Below are 21,575 nucleotides of genomic sequence, written 5' to 3'. Positions count from 1 at the left end.
GTCCTGATAAACTTTATTCACTCACTATCTTAGTAAAATAAGTGTCAAAACAGATTCTAAATGAGAATTATTGATACTAAGAACAAGCCTGTCTCAGCTTTGCTGGGTTGGAAGATTTTTCAACTACTTTTGAAACAAATATTTTAAAAATAATAAACTACATAGCATTGGTAATGTAGCATTCTAAAGATTTTTTTGAAATTGGGAAGTTTTAAAAAGTTCAAACATACAAAAACAAAAATCTGTTTATAAATAAAGATAAATGATTTATTGGTGATATACAATTCCAGGATGGTAAAAAACGCGTAGTGTTCAAGCGTCAAAAGTACCATTGCGTATACGAGTACCCGCGCGAAGCGAGCGATCTGGACGTTGATTCACCCGCGCACTATTTACCCGATCTCTCCACTTATTGCGGTATGTATGGTTCCACTTACCTTCCACTTCAACGTATTCAATGAAGAGCGATTCGAATCGGCGACGACCAGTCGCTTTCTACCTGTATCTTCTACCGCATTTAATACCCAGTTTGATTACCAACGGAAGCAGAATATGAAATTCCACCCGAATCCAGTTGACATACGTCGTTCCACAATTGAGCGGTTTTTAAGTCAGTTTTTGTCGTGCACCACCACCATTTGGAACCAATTGTCTGCTGAAGTATTTCGGCTGTTTCGACAATTCTTAAAAGGCCGGCAACGTATACGTTCCCACTAGCAATTTGAGTTTCTACGGTCGGCGATATCACTTAATATCAGGACTCGGGTTAGGACTCCCTGACGTTACATAAACTTTTTTTATGTATTTAAATGAGCATATTTAACATGACTTAATATCATAAAAATTTTCCTGTACATCGTAACTTGAATTGCAGCTTTTTGTAAGCCTTTGTTTAAATGCATAGAGAATGGTATTAAGGTCGAAAATATAGTAAATTTAGAATTAAAAGTTTATATTTAACATAAGCTTTTCAGTTTGAAATGCCTATTTTTCTTATTTGCTATGCGTCATTTCATTTATTCACATTAATTATACTTTAAATTTCCTTTCTCAAGTATTAAGCTACTGCCTAACTATAATGACGAAATAGTAACGTAAAATGTTGTCAACATCAAAACAAGTTATTCAAAGTAAGGAAGCGTTCAAGACGTATTGTCATGTAAAATTGAGAATTTTGACCCCCCCCCCCCCCATGTGACGTGCCGTACCGTTTTGCTGTACTCAATAGCAAAACATTTCGTCACCACCCAGTGACTCATTAAACCTAAAAATTCCTATTTATGTAGTGCAAAGTATCAGAAAGTCGAAAATAATATTCACAATACCGCATAATTCGATCCCCGCCCCGCATCGTAATGTTTTACCCGGGAAAAAGGCTCCCCCTCCAAATTTGCTACGTTATACTTGAACACCCCCTAAAAACCCATGTATGATATTGTAGAATGGGATCCACGTAGCGCAGAAGAAGCGGAAGTTGGTTACGGACAGCTGTATGGAGGGCCGAGTCCCTTTGACATGTATCCTCTTAGAGCTGGAATCGCCTTTGGAGCTGGTAAGCAATCAAGTAACTTACTATATATACAAACTTAAGGCTTGTGAATTTAATGATTTCCTTGAGAGGCGCACTCATAAGCATTTAGGTCAACGCCTAAAACAGAATCTAACATTTACAGACTACGACGAAGACTTCTACATAACTTCAACAGCGCGGCCTTTTGAATTAGGGGTACTATCCACAACGAGCCAATTCTTTCCCGGGATGCATCTCAAGCAATCCTTACTACCCGAAAACGACTTTCCCCCTCCGTCGCCCTTGCCCCCCCTCGATCCCCCCCTCACTATCCCCAAAACATCTTTAGACCTAACGACCCCAGATTCAGGCGTAGACATCACCCCCACAATTGAAGAAGATTTAAATGAATGGAAGCCAGACAGTACGAGTTCCAGTGAATCGGTCAGCCCGAGTTCTCCGGGGGGAGAACTGGGTGGGCTGAGACATACAAGGGATAAGCTGAAGCTGGATTTACCCCCCAGCCCCCATCTCCCCTCGCCGAAGCACAACAGGGTGTTTAATTTTGTACTTGAAAAGCCGAAACGTCCGGAACCCGTTACTCCGTTAGGTAAGTCATATTCAAATATTTAGTGATGACTTCCATGCTCGCTTTCTTCTGATCCATTTGTATGACGCAAAGGATTATATATATAAACTCAGATTTTTCATTCCGTAGAATTTTGACATTGTATGTGTTACTAAAAAATGTTTTCCACCGAAAATGCGATACATTTAACCATCCATGATAATAAAATGCTACGTATTTTTTTATCTTTTACCTACAAAAAGATAAATCTAAATATTTACTTACTCAAGTGACCTAATACTAAACAACAAATATTTCAATATTACGAATAATATAATTAAAAAGAGTGGCGGAGAGTTTATTGCCAGATCTTCTCTTCAGTTTTACGCCCTTGATTTGAAGTAAATGTAAAATTAGAAGCATTTAATGTATATTTCCTTTGACGTTCATAGGTGTACATTATGTTACCCACATGAATAAATTATTTTCTTCTTCTACTTCTTTAAATTTATTTTATTCCTTAGCTGGCATCACTGCCTCTTATTCCAGGTTTAGTTAACATTAAAAAAAATGTTAGTTTTACTTGTGCATTTTGTAAAAAATGTTTGTAATCTCTGACATGTCGAAAAATAGCTGTCAAAATTCTACGAAATTAAAAATCAGAGTATAGATAATAAGTGTTTCATATAGATTTTACAGTTCAATAACTAAAAACCGAATCGCACTATTTATAACTATAGTCCTCTTTTGTCTCTTTTCATCATAGCGTAAACATAATGTGACGGAAAGAGATGAAAGAGTGCTGATTTAGTCTTTATCCTATATTTCCAGTGATGACGGACGAAACCCCCATCATGATGTCTCTCCCGTTAATCAAACGCGATGATCCAATGCCGGAACCAACTTTCTCGACATTCGGAAAGTCAACTTGCAAATCCACAGCCGACCCCAAAAACATTGTCTTAACCGACAACGAAAACGTGGAAACGGAACCCGAGACAACGGATAATCCGGATATGAAAATAGAGGAAAAACCGGAAAAAGTTGAGCCTGTTAAAGGGGAGGGAACGGTTTTGGATAGCGGCGATGAAGATTCCGGTATTGAGAGCAGTTCCAAGGCAACGTTGGAACGAAAACCGACTTCGAATATCTCATAAAAGCTATGATAAAAAGTTATGTCTTAATAGTGGTTATTTATAAATGTACTATAAACGTCAATTAGTTAAAAGTTGTCTTGAGAAACAAAGACATCAGATTAGATAGATTCAGTTGCTATTTGAGGCTTATAGTATGTTTATAAAATTAAGCGCTTATAAAAGACATGACCGGATGTGTCATTAAAGTAATTAAATATAAAAAGCATTTCTTGCTTTCTTACCTAATAAAATAAGGTAAAGTTTTAAAAATCTCATGTCTAGGTAATACTTTCCGGCTAGAATCAAAAATTAGGAAGTGAAATAAAACATTAAGAATATGAAAGTGCAGATATCTAGAATTGTTTACATCATATGTTTTTATCAGTAATTGCGATAAATCAGAAAATTTACAGTCAATTAGCCAATTCAAAAGTAGCGTATACTGAAGATGAACATATCTCTAAACAACGCCCAGTGAACAGAACAATGGTACAAAATCCGTGAATTCAATTGTAGATATAGTTTAATGCTTTATAGCCTATACTACGGCCTATAATCCGTTCAACGTTAATCACAACGCCTGTACGTAACGTATACGATAACGTACAAACTTTTCCTTCATAAAAAACGCAACTAATATCTCTCGGTCTCTTTCTGTCAATAGTGTTTACGCTGTGATAGAAAGAGACAATTAGTGTTTTAACAGTAAATCTGATTTGATTTTTAAGAAGCTTAGTCTATATACTTTATTTTCAAATTTTTTTAATTCTTCTTTCCTTTTTAAAACTAAATAAAATATTTGAGAGAATCTTAAATTTGGCTTTTGAGTCAAAGGCGTTGTGATTGAACGGAGCCAAATTTTATACTCCGTCAGACTACTTGCTAGATACGTAATATAGTTTAGTTAGTGGACGATAAATTTTGCCAAATGCGCGTTTATATCGCACAATCTTCCATCGGTTTCGGGTGTTGTGAAGGTGCGATCCGAATTTCTCATTGTCTCATAGATCTAGTGATTTTTAAATACAATACTCTCACGGCCATAACCGCACAAGTAAATCGCACAGTCAAATGAATCTCATAGTGTTAGGATCGGAAAGCGCGCTCTCAACTTCTGATGAAAGGCCAATTGTTAGATAAGTATATTTAAATAGTGTGAAAGGCGTACGAAGCGATCGGTGGCTGAAATCTATTGCCATACAAAATTTCTCATTTTAATACTCGATTTTTTTTCACTGGCAATACGACGTCACCGCGTGTGCATGTGTGTGTACGCACTCGATACGTCCATTTGAACCTCTCGTGCAATCCTTCATTTTCATATCGACGCGATTTAATTTTTTGTAAATATTATTTTAAATGATTTTTAAGTATTGAAATTTTATTCTACGCGGTTATTCTTTTTACGATATTTCGTTAATGTACAGATGTAAATAAGTATAGATGTTCATTTTGTTGTAATTGCAAGTAGGAATAATTAGTTTTGAAATTAGAGCCTAGAGTTCTAGAATTCGTGTTTTGAGACTTAGTTTTGGAAATTTGAATTTTCAACTACTGCTAAGCTGATATTCAAGAAGTTTAAGTAGATACCTTAAGTATGCAGCTAACGCATTAGACATGTTTTTGACATACCGGAGTCATACTTAGCGCTGTCACGAAATTTGTATTCTTCGTCACTTACATGACACACTGAGATTTGCCGATTAATAAAACCGAGTCTCAAAATAAGAGTTCTAGCATTTGACGTAGCGTAAGTTAAGATCTGTGTATTTAGATTTTTTAAATAGTTCTTTATACGATTAGAAATTTCAGCTAATTGTTGTAGATCACGTTTACATTAATGTTTTTATTTGAATGATTTGTCAAAAATTACGATATTTATTGGTTGAACGTTGTTATTTTTAAAATGAATGGAAGTGAATATGAACGCATTCGATGTCTTTTCATATTGTGACATGTCGAGTCTTATAGTATTTATATGGAAAATAAAGTAATAATGATATAGGGTGTGCTTTTATTTCTATCCAAGATAAATTATTTACTATACAAAAGTTGGTCGTTTATCGATTCTGTGTCTTCGACGGCTGGTACGAAAGTATCTCAATAAAGAACTTTAAAGAAGACTAAGTCTTGCCGATACCAATTTGTGTTTCTTAAAATTGATAGATATGGATGCAAGCTTGGAATTATAGGATTCTTTTACATTTACTTAGAAATCTTTAAACAACTATTCCTTCAAAATATCACAAAACACTAAATTATAAGAAAGCTGTTTTTTAACCCATGAACACATATACTACTATCGAAGCTGTTATCTTCTACGACAAGCTATATCCTATAATCTCCCTAACGGTACCCGGTTCGAAGGCAATAAATGTTCCACTAGATTTAACTCATGACTTCGCTTTGTTAACAAACAGACCTAAATTGTTTAAAGAAATTCCTACAATATATATTTAAATAAATGCATTGTTAAATACTAAAAACGTATAATTTTCTGCAATAGGATTTATTCGAAAAATCTGGAATAATTATTTCGTAAATCATTACCCTTACAATTTAATAAAGAATGTATGTACTTTATAATATCATATTTAATAATTTCTAAAACGTAGATGTTGCATATTTTCGAAACAGTACGGATATAATATTAACAGTAAAAAATGGGTTATATTTTATTTACTTTCATTTAGAAAGGATCCGATCCTTTTATTTTGACTTTGAAAATTGAACCAGTGTTATATGTGGAAATTGAATAATATTTCAGTGTGATAATGTAGCTCAATTTCTGAACACGTATAAAATATGATTTAATTTCTTCTCATCAGTTAACAGATGTTTGTCGCCCTTTAACTTTTTGTAAGCAAATTATCTTCTAAACCAAAATATCGGTTACTCACAGAATAGACAAATCGGGTTAGATGTACAACCCATGGACTTTCATTCTAATTCACACATATATGCATTAGGTTCTGTCAGTCTATATTTATTTGTTTCGTTGTATAAAAATAACTTTTGGAATATATGACATACTGAAGTATAACAAAATAAAGGAACGATATTAGTTTGATTAATATTTATTGCCTTATACTATATTTTAACATTTTCACAAAAAAATATCACTAAAAACATGCCGATCAACAAAAGAAAAATAACATTTATTAAAATCTAATATATTTAAAAACAACATGTCTTATTTAGTCTTAATTTTAGTCAAGGTTTTATATTAATACATTAAATCACAGTTCAGAGGAATCATATCGTGTATGCGGCGGTCAGCTCCGTCGCCAGATGATGACCAGTCCCGATACATCACTGGTCGCCAACAAACTTTCGTCATAACTAAAACTTACACCTAGAACTGGGTGCGCGTGACCTGCAAAAATATACTTTTTATTATTGCGATAGAAAGAACTAATTCAGTACTTTCATTCCATAAGAAAGGAAATTTTTACTATCATATTTACAAACAAACAAATCTTGGATTTCATAGAGTCAAGTAACACAAATGTTAAAGCTATTGTTTCATTACCAAATGGCAATAATCCATAGTAGCCAAGTTGTATTTATAACCTCCTTTGGTTTTTTACGTCCGATAAAAAAAGAAAATTCAACCGTAAGTTAAAAGAAAAAAAGAACCAGTCTGTTAAAAAAATTGAATACATAAAAAACATTTTTTGTGTATTATATATATATATATATAGTATATTATTATCTTTATATTACCTTGCAATTTATTAACTACGGGCTGTTCGGCGTGCCCTTCGATGTCTAGGAAATAGACGCAGGCATCCTCCGCCCCCGAAACGACGCAAACTCCGCGACGGAATGACATTATTGGGCAGAAAGTTGATTGTACGCCATGAGAACGGTGCGCTATATCGAATCGCTTCTTCAGCGACAGACTGCCTTCGCGATCTGATATCCTAGTACAATAACGAGATGTTATTACGTTTTTAGTCCGGCAACGCAATCGCGAGCGTTCCGGCATAGAGGATGTCCATGGGCGGGTGTTATCACTTAACATTAAGTCTCCTGCCCTGCCCGTTCAACACAACAAATTTTGGAAATTACTTGAACTTGATTTTTTTTAACAAATTTGCAATTTTATCTTGTAAATTTGATACTTTCCAAATCAAAATTTAATAATTATAAATGTAAACTAAGGGAGCCGTAAAATGTGTTTTGTAATCTGTTACAACTTATATAGTCAGAGAATTGGATCTAAGTACCTAAACAGCAATAGCGAATCATCAGCTGAGCTGACCAATAAGGCGGGATGTCTGGCGAGCCAAGGACTCCAACTTAAGCAAGAGACGGCGCCTCCGACGCAACATCGACGCAATTTGCTCAAAGAACCACCGGCGCCCGACATCAGATAGCTAACTATCACACCCTTCGAAAAGTTAAGTATAAAAAATTTACATTATTTCTATGAAAAATAATGGTGTTTGTATTACAATCTACCCTCGATAATGGGAAACTCAAGGGACCAGTGATAAATTTCAAATCACTAAGTATTCAAAATAACAAGCATTAAAATAACCACGAACTCATGATATCAGAGATTAATAAAAATTCGGTGATTTATTATTATTAACAAATACACTAAAGAAAGATTATTGACTTCTTGTCAAAATACTGAAATCTTAACTGATATTGTTACGGAACATTTGGTTTTTGTTCGTAAAATTATTTAATCAATTAACAAAATAACATGGATAAAAAAGGCTAGGCGACCATGCTAAAATCAATAGGAACATGAAATGAACGAAGAAATACGTTGAAAAAACCGGAAAATTATTTCATTTTGAGTTTCCCTCCATTTGCATTTTTGCATTATAACATAATCTGCAACCGAATTAACACGAGTGAAACAAAGTACAGATACTGGCAAACATCTTGAGAATTAAACAAGGGAGTGGGGAAAAAGTTTGCGCGCTGATTTACCAATCACGCGATTGTCAAGTTACTCCCCTCCAGTCATACTTTAAAATCGTTTCTGCGCAGACAAGGACATTTGTTCAAGTTGTTTGCCGGTACCTGAAAAAGTATTAGAGAATTTAAGAAAACATAAAAGACCAAATCATGTTACCTTGTCATTTGCTGCCCAAAACATCCTTCCACTAGACTCACAAGCAATTGATGTAACTTGACCACCCAAAATACTGCTGCCTCCTGAACATAATTAACATGACATTTTGAAAAAAAAAAACCCCAGACACATGCCATCGACTTTTTGGGTCTAAGACAAACTGGTTTCCTCGGCATGTTTCCTTCACCTTTCGAGCTAATGCTAAAGGCGCACATAGACAGAAAGTCCACAGCCTGCACAACCAGGGATCGAACCTACGATCGACTCGGGGAAGACAGTAGCACACTAAAGCGACCACAACACTGCTTTCAAAATAAAGTTGTACCTTCAAATAGTTTGTACTTAAGACATTTCAACAGACTGCGCATTCTTTCTACAATTAGAATACTAATCATTAATAATATAGAAACTAGTAGTTCAGCATTATTAGTCATTATTTTAAATATAGTTTAAAATTTCCGCAGAGCTATAGATGTTCAGATACATTAATTCATTAAGAGAAAATAAAGATTAACTAACAGTAATAAACAATTTAAACAAAAAATTTAATTTACCTCGAGGATATATTCCAGTAGACACATTAAGAACTTCTACCATGCCTCGGGCGTTACCAGCCTGTCACTTTTTATAGGAAACTTATTTGTTCTGACTTTCACTAATTTAACATTTTAAAATATTTATTTTTACGGACAAATAATGATAATGTAATAAAATGTATAGCCTATCTTCTACATTTAATTAAGTAATTTTTATACCATAGTCAAAAATTATTGAATTTGTCATAAAGTTATTGGAAGTGTAAATTTTAAACGATATATTATTTATCATTAAAGGATACAATAACCATGTTATTATTAACCGGCTGAAACACACAGCAAAGTAATGGAGATTGAAGTTGATCCCTTACAGACCTAAGTTGTCGACGTCTGGGGATATCCCAAAGGACTAAAACCCCATCTGCACCACATGTTACCAGCAAATCATTTGAAGCAGACCAATCACATCCTGAAATTATCAAGTCATCTTTTAGATATTCATGTATTCCATTTATAGAGGTATAAAAAATAAGAGTACTTTTAATACCAAGCTTGGCCATCATCTATTGGTTTTATAAACAATGTTACTTTTAATTAATTTATTTAAAATAATGTAAGATATTAATTTTTACATAAACAAAAAATATTTGCAGTACCAGTGACAGCCTTGGAGTGTCCCTCCAGTATGAAGGCAACCCTTGGTGGAGATGCAGTCACGTCACACACTGACACAGTACCATCATTTGAAGCACAACATAGCTTTGAGCGGTCATTGTTCGCAAACTTTACAATACTGACTTGCTCTGAATGCTGGAATGAAGAAATGATTTGGTTGCAATTAATTAGGCAATACCAAACAGCATTTTTTTTAATTCACACGCAAATGTTACTTTCTTAAACATTACCTTTGAAAGATATAGATGAGATTAGGAATTATAGCCATACCTGATCAAATATATGGTGAACTCCAGAAAAAGCATAATTTTCTGATATAGTCAGATCATTCTTCTTCTTTGCATTTATAGTAATGCTTTCATCTATAGCCAGACTTGCCTATTAAAACAATATAATAATAAAATAATAGTTTTTGCTAACTATAATTTTTACTAGAGCTCAATAATTATATACATAACAGATTTTTTTTTAATTACATAAAAACAATGCAATATATAAAAGTTTCAGGGTTGGATCTTATATTCAATACCTTGAATTTGATTATACTGAGTATGTAGGAGTCTCGGGGGACCTTGATTCGAAAACCTCTGTGAGATTTGGAGTAATTTATGCTGCTTGAGTTGTAATTTAAGCTAATTAATTTTTTTTTCGATGAATTGTGCAATATTAGAAATTTAAATAATAAATAAATATTAAATACTAAGAGTTCTGTACCTTACTGCTGGATCGATGCCGAGACGATGATGAGCTTATGGATATGTTGTCCTGCACTCCATATCTGCGTTGAAGAAGCTGACTTCTAATAAGAATGTACTTTTTTATTGTTTCAATATCCTGTAAACAATGTATTTGCACAATTGAAATCACTTTAACATAAAGTATTGATGTTATATTTCTGGCAAGCAAACCTTAAACTTGGCGTTTTCTCTTAAAAGCTGACTTCTCCGGCGAATGTAAAGCGTTTCTGTAAGTAATTATTAATATTATTACTAAATGAAGTCATAAGAAGATATGTTTACAAAATGCATCTTACTGAAATTAGGATTTCCCGGAGCTCTATATGCGTTAAATCGAGCATCCAAGGCAAATATTTGTTGCTGAAATGCCGCTGCCATTACTTATAAATATTTAAATGAAATCAGATCATTAAGATGTATAAAAACTCCTTTTATTCGTACTATAACTTAACTTTACAAAATAAAAACAAAAAGGCAACGATCATCGACTCAGATTTGTTTAATTTGATAAGATGAAAATTCGTAATAAATGACAATGGACTAGTCTGACAATACCAAATCATTTGACACTGAAATATAATTGCGCGATAAGCGAATCATTACACGTACCGCAGCTAATTAAATAAATAATTACGATTGATGGACTTTTATCTTACTTTATTTAATTGACTGTTATTACTCAAACCTTCATTAAATATTTTAGTTGTTTGTTATGAAGTATTTTCTGTCATTAGTAAATTATAATACATGGTTATCCAAGTTATAGGTAAAATTGTGCATTAAAATAATATATAATGTATAATAATAATAAAATCAACGGAAATCAAATAAGGATACAATTACATGGAGGTGACACGAATATTTTGTTTGAATACTGAACGTCACGGTGAAATCAATCGAATTTATAAGTTATATTACATGCACATCCAGTAGGTACTTATCATCTGATGCTATTAATACTATCGATTAAGAGTAGAAAAAAAATTAAAAGTTGTTAAAAAAGTTGAAATATACAATCAAGTATCAACAATTAAAGACAATATTACTATGTACCTACAATTGTTAAAAAATTAACTTCAAATACCGAATAGATAGTTATCTAGCACTAAATGTAGGTTGTGTCTACTACAATTTCCCGGTAATAAATTACTTCACGTGACAGGCATTATTAATCAAATATTATCATTAATCTTTTGCTGCACTTTATAATACATACTACATTTTCATTTTCCTTCGCGTTCCTAGAAAAATAATTCATCTTGTGATCTCAAGACTCGAACTTTAATCCAATCGCAATATATTACAAATTACATTTTGCTACATTACAAGAATAAGAAATTCATAAGATTATTCGTAATATGAAAATGTAGGCACAATTACGTTGCGAACGAAATTGAATAACTACGTCATATGAAAAAAGGTAGTTTGAATAAAAATTTGATGTCGAAATTGTACTTATTAAAAAAAGTATATATATTATCTTCCCAGGGAATCAAATCAATCGTTTATACCTACATAAGTTCATATATATTTAATAAGTATGTTTATACTTATTAGTATACTTGTTAAAATTTCTTAGAAATTCATTAAATTTATTACCAAAGTTAATGAAAACGTTTCACAAAACTTTTGAATTCGTAAATTTTAATCTACCACCGGCTAGTGGAATGAATAATACAAATTTTAAACAATTTAATTAAGTGTCCATGGACGGCGGTGTCACTTAACATCAGGTGAGACTCCGGCCTCTGTCTCCTGTAACATGAGGCTGACGGAGATTGGCTGTCATAAATACCTTTTAATATTGATAACATAGTATAAATTCGACCTAATAATGCTTGCAAAGTTCAACCTATTTGCTGGTACTTGAATTATAAGGAAATATTGGGTAATATATCGTTATAATTCAAGTCAAAACTGTTATCATCTTGTTTACCACATTATGTTTAGGGGTTAAAATAATTGAATACTTATTCACATTATTAATGTTTTTCAGCTATCCTCTTAAATAATATCCTCATAATAAATAAATTTCAGCTTGCGTGAATGACGTGTCCATATCGTATAGGTACATATAATGATTATATTAATTGTGTTGTTGTTATATAATGTTGTTCTATATTTATTTTTCATTACTTTCATACAGACCACAAACATAATTTATTTATTTATTAAAGTTCACCACATCATAAAAATTCTCAAACTATTTTTTCGAAAATGTATGACAATTATTATAAACATTAAAAAATAAGCAAAAAAATACTACTAAAACAGCCGCTGAGTTAAACCTAACAAACCTTTAGCTCGCTACTTTGTACGCACGCACTTTTATTTTAATTTAGCGCACTACCAAATAAGTTAAGTCCTTGATAAGTGTTAAATATGAACTCCTAGGTTGCTTGTTGCAGACGAAATTTAGAAAACTCTGTATATTAATATTGAAACATTTAAACATAGTTTGCCTGTATTTTTTCTCTGATTCGTTAATGTAAGATGGTTCCTCAGGCTTAGAATTAATTTTTATTTATTAAATTTATATAGAGTCTTGCGCTTTAATTTTAATGTTACTGTTATAAGCGTTACATCATAAACATTTGACGCCCTCGAGTGCTGTGCACGCGCTGAGGCCAACAATTTCCCGGAATACTTATTTCCGATTCCGAAATACTCCACTCAGTTATACTGAGAAACGAGCGTTATTCTGGGACACTACACCCGAAACGCGTTGCTTTCTATGCCTCCGTTATAACATGGTAAAGGCGATACAAAAGCTTAGCATGACAAGTTTGACCATAGATAATTTCGTCGAGGCCATTGCCGTGAATTAAGGAATTCGCGGAAGATTCTTGATTTTAGTTTTATTAAAAAAATGTGTTGATTTAAATATGTAATCACCGATTTAAATATTATAATCGTTTGATGTCTAAACGAAAATAAATCGTTCTGTATTTCTTAGAAATCATTAATTTATTTGTAAATTATTATTATCGAGTTAATTAAATCCACATTTAAATTTTTATTAATCCTAGCACAACATAATATAAATGTAAGATTATGTATATATTATAGAAGTCGCGGAAGAAAAAAATTCATCAATTTATGTACACACCACCACATAAAATCAATAATTAATTGAATTGTAATTTTAAATATAAAAGTAAATAAATAAACTTATCCTGAACATTATTTAATGTTTCCTATGTTATGGCCAGAAATATAATATATATTATTTTAATTTTTAATAAAATAAGCCATATGCGGCCTTATTATTAACACTATGAAAATACAGACATGAGTGTCTATGGGCTGCGATTTTTCAGACTGAGCTAAGCTCACCAAAACAGCCCGTGCTGAGCTGTGAAGGCCAATAGGGAGATTCCATGAAAAATAATGGGCTGCGATGACTGCCTTTTATGGGCGTCCCGAAAGCTCATTTGCTCCCCTATTATATAAAAAAATAGTTTAGTTGTAGGAGAACGGCTTATTTGTGAAGCGTATGTGGTTAAAGTATGTAAGTATGATTTAAAAATGTACTAAGTAAAGAATGGATAGCAAAAGGCTTTTAGTTTTAATTTTATAAAAATAACTTAATTGTAAAGACATAACAACATTTATTACTAACAAAAGACACACAGAAACACAAAATAACAATAATCAAAAGAAAAAAACAATAAAATAAATTAAAAAAGGAATGAGGGATTATTAGGGATAACGTATTTATTTATTAAATAGAATTTGGTCATACAAAAGCTGTAAATAAATCATTTGGTAAGCTACACAAAGCGCTTACTATGAATGGAGATGTCGCTGACCGTGATTATCGTGTTTTATAATAGATGATAGATAGATAGAATAAGATTTGCTTTATTTGGCACCGTAAAATCTTCAAAGTTACTTTTCCATACATATTTATCTACTTACCAGGTAGTGTCGTCTGGATGGATGAGCAACAATTGTACCTAACTGAAAGACTAATAACAGCCAGTGTGTCAGGCACAGCAGGCTTGTGGAATAAAATGATCAAGAATATTGAAATTTCGACCATTGTTACGTTTATTTTAATTAGGATATGTTGAAGGCTACATTATTTTATTTTCTCGGACGTTTTTAATATAAATGTATACTCTTTTCATTTATCTATGCATTAATTGAAATTCTATTGTTTATTTTTGCTGTCAATGATTTTGTCTTTGGTGTTAATTGTTTAAAGAATTGTTAATATTAAAAAAAACTTATTAACAGCTTAGACAAATTTTAATTAAATTTATTTTTTATAGAAGAGGCCAAACAGCCCATGTGCTGCAATGACTGCCTTTTAGACACCCATTATGGTAGGTGCGTCCCCAGTCTTTGTCTGAGTATATTTTTTTTAAACAAATGGAGGTCGTATCTTCCAGGGAGACCTATCGAGATTCGATTTCACAGTTCATTACTTTGCAAAATAAAATGTCTTGTGTAGCGGACCGTGGATGATTCTACAATCAAGTATTATTTGTTAAATTTAACGAAAAACTTTTACTATCCATTAATATTTTCTAAGTACATTTTTAAATTATTATAATCCACTTACTTAAATAGCTTTATAGGCTTAAACAATCAGGAGGCCTCATATAGAAGGCATCAAACTTTTGACGTTCTTAAGTGTACATTATGTTACCTACATGAATAAATGATGTTTAATTTGAATTTGAAATATAATTTGTGTATAAGAAGACTCCAATTGTCAGCAGACAGAACATGCGAATATCATTGAATGAATAAGGTTCAAAAGTGAAATATGTATTTTAAGAAAAGGTACTAATTCTATTTTTAAAACTTACATACGCCGAGTTGCCTGGGCATTGCATTTAAGGCCCTACTCAACATAATTAAATTTTCTTCTTCTCATTCGGTACGCTCTTGCCAGAGCGGTCGTGATCGCTATGTAGTAGGCGCAGATATGATGCGCTTCACGACGCCCCGCCACCGCTGCCTATTGGAGGTCATCCTGCTGCACTGATTCAGTGTTTCTCCTACGGCGGACTTAATCTGATCAGTCCAGCGTGTAGGTGACCTGCCGCGCGGTCTAGCGCCTTCCACCTTCCCCTGGACGACAAGGCGTTCTAGGGACTGATCGCCACGCCGAGATACGTGACCGAAGAATGTAAGGATGCGAGATTGTACTGTTGAAAATAGACGCTGCTTAACACCGAGTTCTTGAAGTATCGAGACGTTTGTACGAAACTCGGTCCACGATACCACAAGCATTCTTCTCCAGCACCACATTTCGAGAGCGTCTATTTTCTGCCTTTCCACATCTCGCAAGGTCCACATTTCGGCTGCGTACAGACGTTTAAATTTTATAAATGTGTAAATAATATTGTACTTTATTATGGGAAGACATTTAAATAACTAATGTGAACAGGACATGACGTTTCAAGTTCAGGTTCCGTCACAATCCCCTTTCTCTTTTTGTCTATATAATAAAAGGCAAGAATAAATTTAAATATTTTATTTGCCATACAGTACATACATAAAACAGTTAAAATCCATCCATACAACATCGTATGCATATAATATACTTCATTAAAACTGATTAAAAATGGCTATTTACAATAAAATTACACCTAAAATAAGATGGACTCTAACACAGCTGTTGTATTAAGGCGGGTACTTTAAAAATAATTCAAAATCTGTCATATAGTAGATGCCCAAATTTTCTTAAATAATTGAGCTAATATAATTTTGTGTACAGTACCAAAATGTCAATATTTCCAAATACAGTACCAAAATGTGATGGCTAAGCAGAAATGTGGTTTCATTTTTAATTTTAATTAAACCTTCGTTGTCTATGAACTTTTTGACAGTCCACAGTTACAAACACAACACGTTACAATCTATAGAGGTCCTAGTATGACATTTTGTTGCGACTTATTTGCACACATACTATTAAAAAAATTGAAACAGAGATAATATATTACATGTGTTAAAAATTATCCACATGTATTGCAAAACTTCGTGCAATTTTAAGCAAATATTTAAACTTTAAAGTAGACATCTCTCGATTCGACAGAAGAAATGTGGGTTTAAATTTATTTAACATACGTCATACTAGAAACATTTCGGGACACATGCAGGCATTTACTTAGTTACCACTAAACCACAACACATGACTATTCATTGACGACTTTAAAATGCAGTGTAAATCTAACACATAGATTAAAAACTTCAGTCAAAACTTAACATAATAACATCTATAATAAGGCAAGTAGCTAATTGTTAAAATTACTTATATACTTAACATTAATAGTTTATACAGTAAAACATACAACTGCGGTATACTATGTACAGTAACAAATCTTTTATAATGTAGCGTGTTTGCAAGCGCCTTATACTATTCAGATTGTTTTATAGGAATCAAAAGACATATGGACGAATAGGTACAATGTGAGAGGCTAAATCCCAAACAGCTCCAGAAATAGAATTCGTTATTCAAGTTCAGACTATCAGGCATACAGTAATACCCTCGTCTCTTTTGTTAGCACTAAATACACATAACAATTACCTACATTACAGATAAAGCACACGAACTATAAAAATGGAGGCAATTCTATTTAAAGACAATTTTTCTAACTGTCAACATGTCAATTGTTATTACACAATGTGTTTATAATTTTTTATTTAGCACATTCGCCTGGGCAAAATAATTAATCTATAACAATGTAATTGGCGTACACAATTAGCTTGTTACAATGGTATAGACAAACATTTATACGCGTGAGTAACGCTCAATTAATTTGATTATCTTATCATAATATCAGCTGTCAAAGTTATGAATGTTAACTATTAAGTGTCACAATTGAGATATTTTAAAGAAAACTTTACGGTCGTATTCGGACTGGTCAACAACAAAATATCTTGTTATATTATTATCTAATACATTTAACTACAAATATATGATTCTAGAGGTGTCTATAATTTAAGATACAAATCTCATCGTTGCCTGACAAGGGGATGCCTATTTCTGTCGTCATTGATAGAAATTCCCGTTAGAACGTGGGTTTTAGTTCAATTCTTTTTTTATACAGTTTATTCCTTCATGTATTTCTGAACTGAAGTTTCATCTACGTAATATATTTCAAAGCTATCATTTATAGTATGCGGTGTTGTAAAAACAGTTACGCGCCCTTATCATTGAATTCATTGAAGTATGTAATATTAATTAATTGACGTTTAATTAGACAAAGCTCTCTAGAATCATATAATAGAATTTATCAAAGATATAAATGTCCACATTACTCAAGCGTTTAGACGAAACAACTGAAGATTGTAAAAATATGCTTATGTAAGATTAAAGTTGCGCAGAACATGAATCAACAACAACCGTTTGCGATTGACCTATTCGCTAATTTTTAAAATTTGTTAATATCATAACAATTGCAAATGAATAATTTTGAACATTATAGATTTATCTACTAACATTTACAAGACAATAATTTTTAATAAAAATTTTCAACGTATGTAGATAAAATAAGACGATTTTCAAATTGATTTCTTCATACTAAAACATTTCGATCACATCGCTTCTTTCAAACCTTAACAATATATATTGACATGCCTCATTTTATATCAATCTGTGGAAGCTATAATCTATACCAAGCACCTCTGTTATCTACGATTCAACAAGCTCTCTTCAATCATGTGAAGTTAATCCACGTAAGCTCATTCGTCGAAACTAACTGTAGCTTTAGCACCTTGCATACAAATGAGCGACATACCTACAAATAAGCCCAATTCTAGAGATTTTTTCCATTGCAGCTTTATTACCCGGATTAAAACGCCGAACGCCTCAATTACAACAAACGTTACGCAACTCGAAGGTAATCGTATTAGAATTTCTGTATATTCAATTTTAATTATTCGGAGAAATACATAATTAATACGCTTCTCTCGATTTTTTTCGATTTAGGGCCTCATAGTCCCAAACACATGTTGACAGTCCTACAACTACAAAAACTAAGACATATGTGACATAAAAACTAACAGACAAGAATTATTAATCACCACATTCGTGCCATGTCTCGAATTTGATACATTTTATTTTTAGAACGGATAAGAATCCTTTAAAAACACTAATTGCCAAATAATCAAATAAATAAACTGCCGAACATCTAAGAGATAATGATTTACTTTTAAATACGGAGAACGTGAGCAAGTAATTAAAAGTTTGATCCTTATAAATTTCTATATTTAAAGAGTGATTTTAGTAATAGGTATAAATAAATATTATTTGTATAAATCGAAACGAGACATCTATCAAATTCCGCTGATTAGGAGCGTGGCTTTGTACAATTCCCGCATCCTTTATCTACAGTAGATTACAAGTTTTTATTCTCAATTCTGGAAATGCTAATCACCCGAACCAGTTGATAGTTTGCGTCGAAGGCTGTTTATGTTGCGCTGCACCTTCCACGAAACGAAAGCGACCCCGCGTCACTAGTGAGAAGGGCGATTATCATAACAACCTCCAGGAACCAAAAATATTACGATTTTAACGGATTTATGCCCGTACTTTTTAAGGATAGAAACGAATACAGCTATAGAAAGCTCATTAGTAAGAAACTCACAGTTTATAAATTAAATCTAATTCAATTCGAAGAAATTTTAATATCGCTTTAATCACCTAAAAGTAAACATCGTTAATCGATTCGGTAACATTAGACGATTCCGAGAAGAACGTTTACCAAAACCGCAAGAACAGGTCTTCTGATGGCTCTAACTTGCGTAAGATATACGATACCGAATTTCTTAGTACGGGGGCCATAATAAAATTTACAATTTCAAACATTTGAGTGAATTCAGGTTTACTTACAAATTAAACATTTCCGAGAAGCAACAATTACCTAGTGAGGTCAATCGGGCAAGATTAGTACAAATTCGTGGTACAAGCACAGACATAATTTTACTTCACATAAACAATTAATTAATGAGCGGTCACTATAATTAAGGGGATACATTAGAAGAATAATACAATGGAGAAAATATCTAGTCTTATTTTTAAAACTCTTCTAAAATAAACTAGATATTTTCTCCAAATTTCAAAATACGCGCGCATCAGCTTATTAAGCTGCTAGTGTTTTTAAATACATAATAATAATAATTAGGCCGATTTTTTAGTTTCCAAGACGGTATTAAACAGAAATGAATTTCGATCAACTTTAATACTTTTATAAAACATTTTTACCACCGTCACTTCCAATCCTCATCACTCGAAGACTGTTGTGGATCAGACTGTTCCTCTGGTTCGGGGATGATGCTGGCAAGAGTATGAAGAACTGTGCCACCTGACGATCTTTCGGCACCAGATATCCCGCGGCGACGCATCGATAACTTGGCGTGTAGATCGGCCATTAGGTCCCCACCTGGCTTCGAGATACCACTGGTTGTCCCCTGCAGAGAAACATTATATGATTATTTAATTTAATCCCATAAACATACATAAGTATTCTCGTATTATGTATAAGAAACACAGAAAAGAGCATAGAGTAAGTATAGACCATTGAAATTGTCAATTGTCAATTCGGTCGGTATTCAAACCAGAGCAGTGTTGGCCTAGTGGCTTCAGCGTGCGACTCTCATACCTGAGATCGTAGGTTCGATCCCCGGCTGTGCACTAATGGACTTTCTTTCTATGTGCACATTATCATTTGCTCGAACGGTGAAGGAAAACATCGTGAGGAAACCGATATGTCTTAGACCCAAAAAAGTGACGACGTGTGTCAGGCACTGGAGGCTGATCACCTACTTGCCGATTAGATTTAAAAATGATCATGAAACATCTTCAGAAATCTAAGTCCAAGACCTAAAAAGAGATTGTAGCGCCACTAATTTTTTTTATTCAAACCACGCTAAATAAGGTTTATGACTGATCCACTGTCATGGCAACTCAAAGAATCCATTGTATATGGAAAACCAACAAAGAATTCAATTATAGATGCTATTCAACATTTTCAGAGCTTCATATATCCGAATGAAAATATTTTTTAAAGCTCTCCTTTCTGCGAAGCGTTTTCATTGGTTAAAATACGTAGTTTCATATACAGTTATCGTTCTCAAATAAAATGAAAAATTCGTGTAAAATGTATCGTATCCAACGTACCAGTGTTATTTCATAGGTGAAAAACAAAATTTTCCTATAAGATTAAAAATGTAAAAAAGATTTCATTTAAAACTGTAATAAATAAATTCAATATACTATTTTTATGCAACACAACAAACGGTTGATGTTAAGTTTAAAACACTCATTTCCAAATCGAATTGTTTCGGACTACCAAGACTACCAACTATAATTCGAAATACCAAGAACATGAATTGCGTTAGTAACATTCTTAATTAAAAATGACTAAATAGAAACCTCAAATAAATTTAATAAGTCCCTGTAACAATGAATTAATTCTTGTGAAAAATGTTTTTTGTTAGCGCTCCAAATATCTGTAAACAAATTGCTTAATCAATGACGAAATACCGAGAACTAGAAACTGCTTAAGTTCAATGGCATACTGATAACATTATATGAAGAAATTGTAAATATAACAATTACAAGAACTAGCGGAAACACGAGCACGACCTCTGTTATCTAGTACGGATAATATATGATAAATTAATTGTTGTTATAATAGATTCTCTGAAACCTATCACAATAATGTATTTTTTAAACCGAATTTAATTTAATTCATTTCGTATATTCCGTCTACAAACAAAACCTTTGGAAAGGGATTGGGGATTGGGAAGGATCCAACAGTTTTACACAACATTGGAAATATCTAAAAGGCAAAAATTATTGATTATAATAAGGAGCTCGACGTCATTGCAATTTGCTTAGAAATTAGCACGGTACAAACATGACGACACCCACACACCGAAATTCTCAACAAACACTTCGATCGGTTCGATTGCTCCAATGTCATTCCAAGTACGCAGAGATCTTCGCGGTTACGTGTCATTGGCGACGACAAATTGTATATGGGCTCAATCACTCAACAATGGCCATCAACAGGATAACGTTCAATTGGATAATTTTAGTTATAAACATTTGGGTGTACTCGCTCTTCCTTTTTATCGCCATTTCACATGTATTTACCGAGAAGCGGCATAAACGCATTCTGCGTAGTGCAAAATGTGAATTCTTAAGGCCACGATCATTCCAAGGATACGTAACGAGTTTCGCGTGCACTTGAATTTCGTTAATGGCCAATGTAATTGGGCTCTTCCCGTAACACGAATTCATCAAACATCGATTCAAGAATAGCGCATACACAATCCGGTTTTGACGATAAACT

At 32.9% G+C, this 21,575-nt stretch overlaps 3 protein-coding genes across 6 annotated transcripts in view; 1 reads left to right on the top strand and 2 right to left on the bottom strand.

Moving 5' to 3' along the window:
- The window catches only part of LOC110992513, a 38,848-nt gene extending 33,630 nt beyond the window's left edge, over positions 1-5,218 (top strand). For both annotated transcript variants that reach the window (XM_045631899.1, XM_045631900.1), the window contains 4 exons: positions 291-417; positions 1,442-1,552; positions 1,674-2,120; positions 2,910-5,218. In XM_045631899.1, the coding sequence (XP_045487855.1) occupies positions 291-417; positions 1,442-1,552; positions 1,674-2,120; positions 2,910-3,235 (1,011 nt within the window). In that variant the 3' untranslated portion in view covers positions 3,236-5,218. The remainder of the gene's footprint in view (positions 1-290; positions 418-1,441; positions 1,553-1,673; positions 2,121-2,909) is intronic.
- A 1,131-nt stretch (positions 5,219-6,349) lies between these two features.
- LOC110992508 (WD repeat-containing protein 13) lies at positions 6,350-10,759 on the bottom strand. 2 transcript variants are annotated; one of them, XM_022258351.2, is made up of 11 exons: positions 10,554-10,759; positions 10,429-10,484; positions 10,235-10,354; positions 9,791-9,898; positions 9,502-9,655; positions 9,148-9,314; positions 8,864-8,924; positions 8,310-8,392; positions 7,447-7,610; positions 6,941-7,140; positions 6,352-6,590 (listed from the first exon to the last, which is right to left on the bottom strand). In XM_022258351.2, the coding sequence occupies exons 1-11, from the start codon at positions 10,633-10,635 to the stop codon at positions 6,490-6,492; spliced, it is 1,296 nt and encodes a 431-aa protein (XP_022114043.1). In that variant the 5' UTR covers positions 10,636-10,759; the 3' UTR covers positions 6,352-6,489. The 2 variants fall into 2 exon arrangements, with proteins under 2 accessions (XP_022114045.1, XP_022114043.1); XM_022258353.2 differs by lacking the exon at positions 9,791-9,898 and having other exon boundaries at positions 6,350-6,590.
- A 4,974-nt stretch (positions 10,760-15,733) lies between these two features.
- LOC110992512 (WASH complex subunit 1) overlaps positions 15,734-21,575 on the bottom strand; it is a 35,304-nt gene continuing 29,462 nt past the window's right edge. For both annotated transcript variants that reach the window (XM_022258357.2, XM_045632029.1), the window contains exon 5: positions 15,734-19,686. In XM_022258357.2, the coding sequence (XP_022114049.2) occupies positions 19,486-19,686 (201 nt within the window). In that variant the 3' untranslated portion in view covers positions 15,734-19,485. The remainder of the gene's footprint in view (positions 19,687-21,575) is intronic.

Source organism: Pieris rapae, chromosome 17, assembly GCF_905147795.1.
Source record: "Pieris rapae chromosome 17, ilPieRapa1.1, whole genome shotgun sequence".
Lineage (NCBI taxonomy): Eukaryota > Metazoa > Arthropoda > Insecta > Lepidoptera > Pieridae > Pieris > Pieris rapae.
This window is presented reverse-complemented; position numbering and strand designations above follow the sequence as displayed.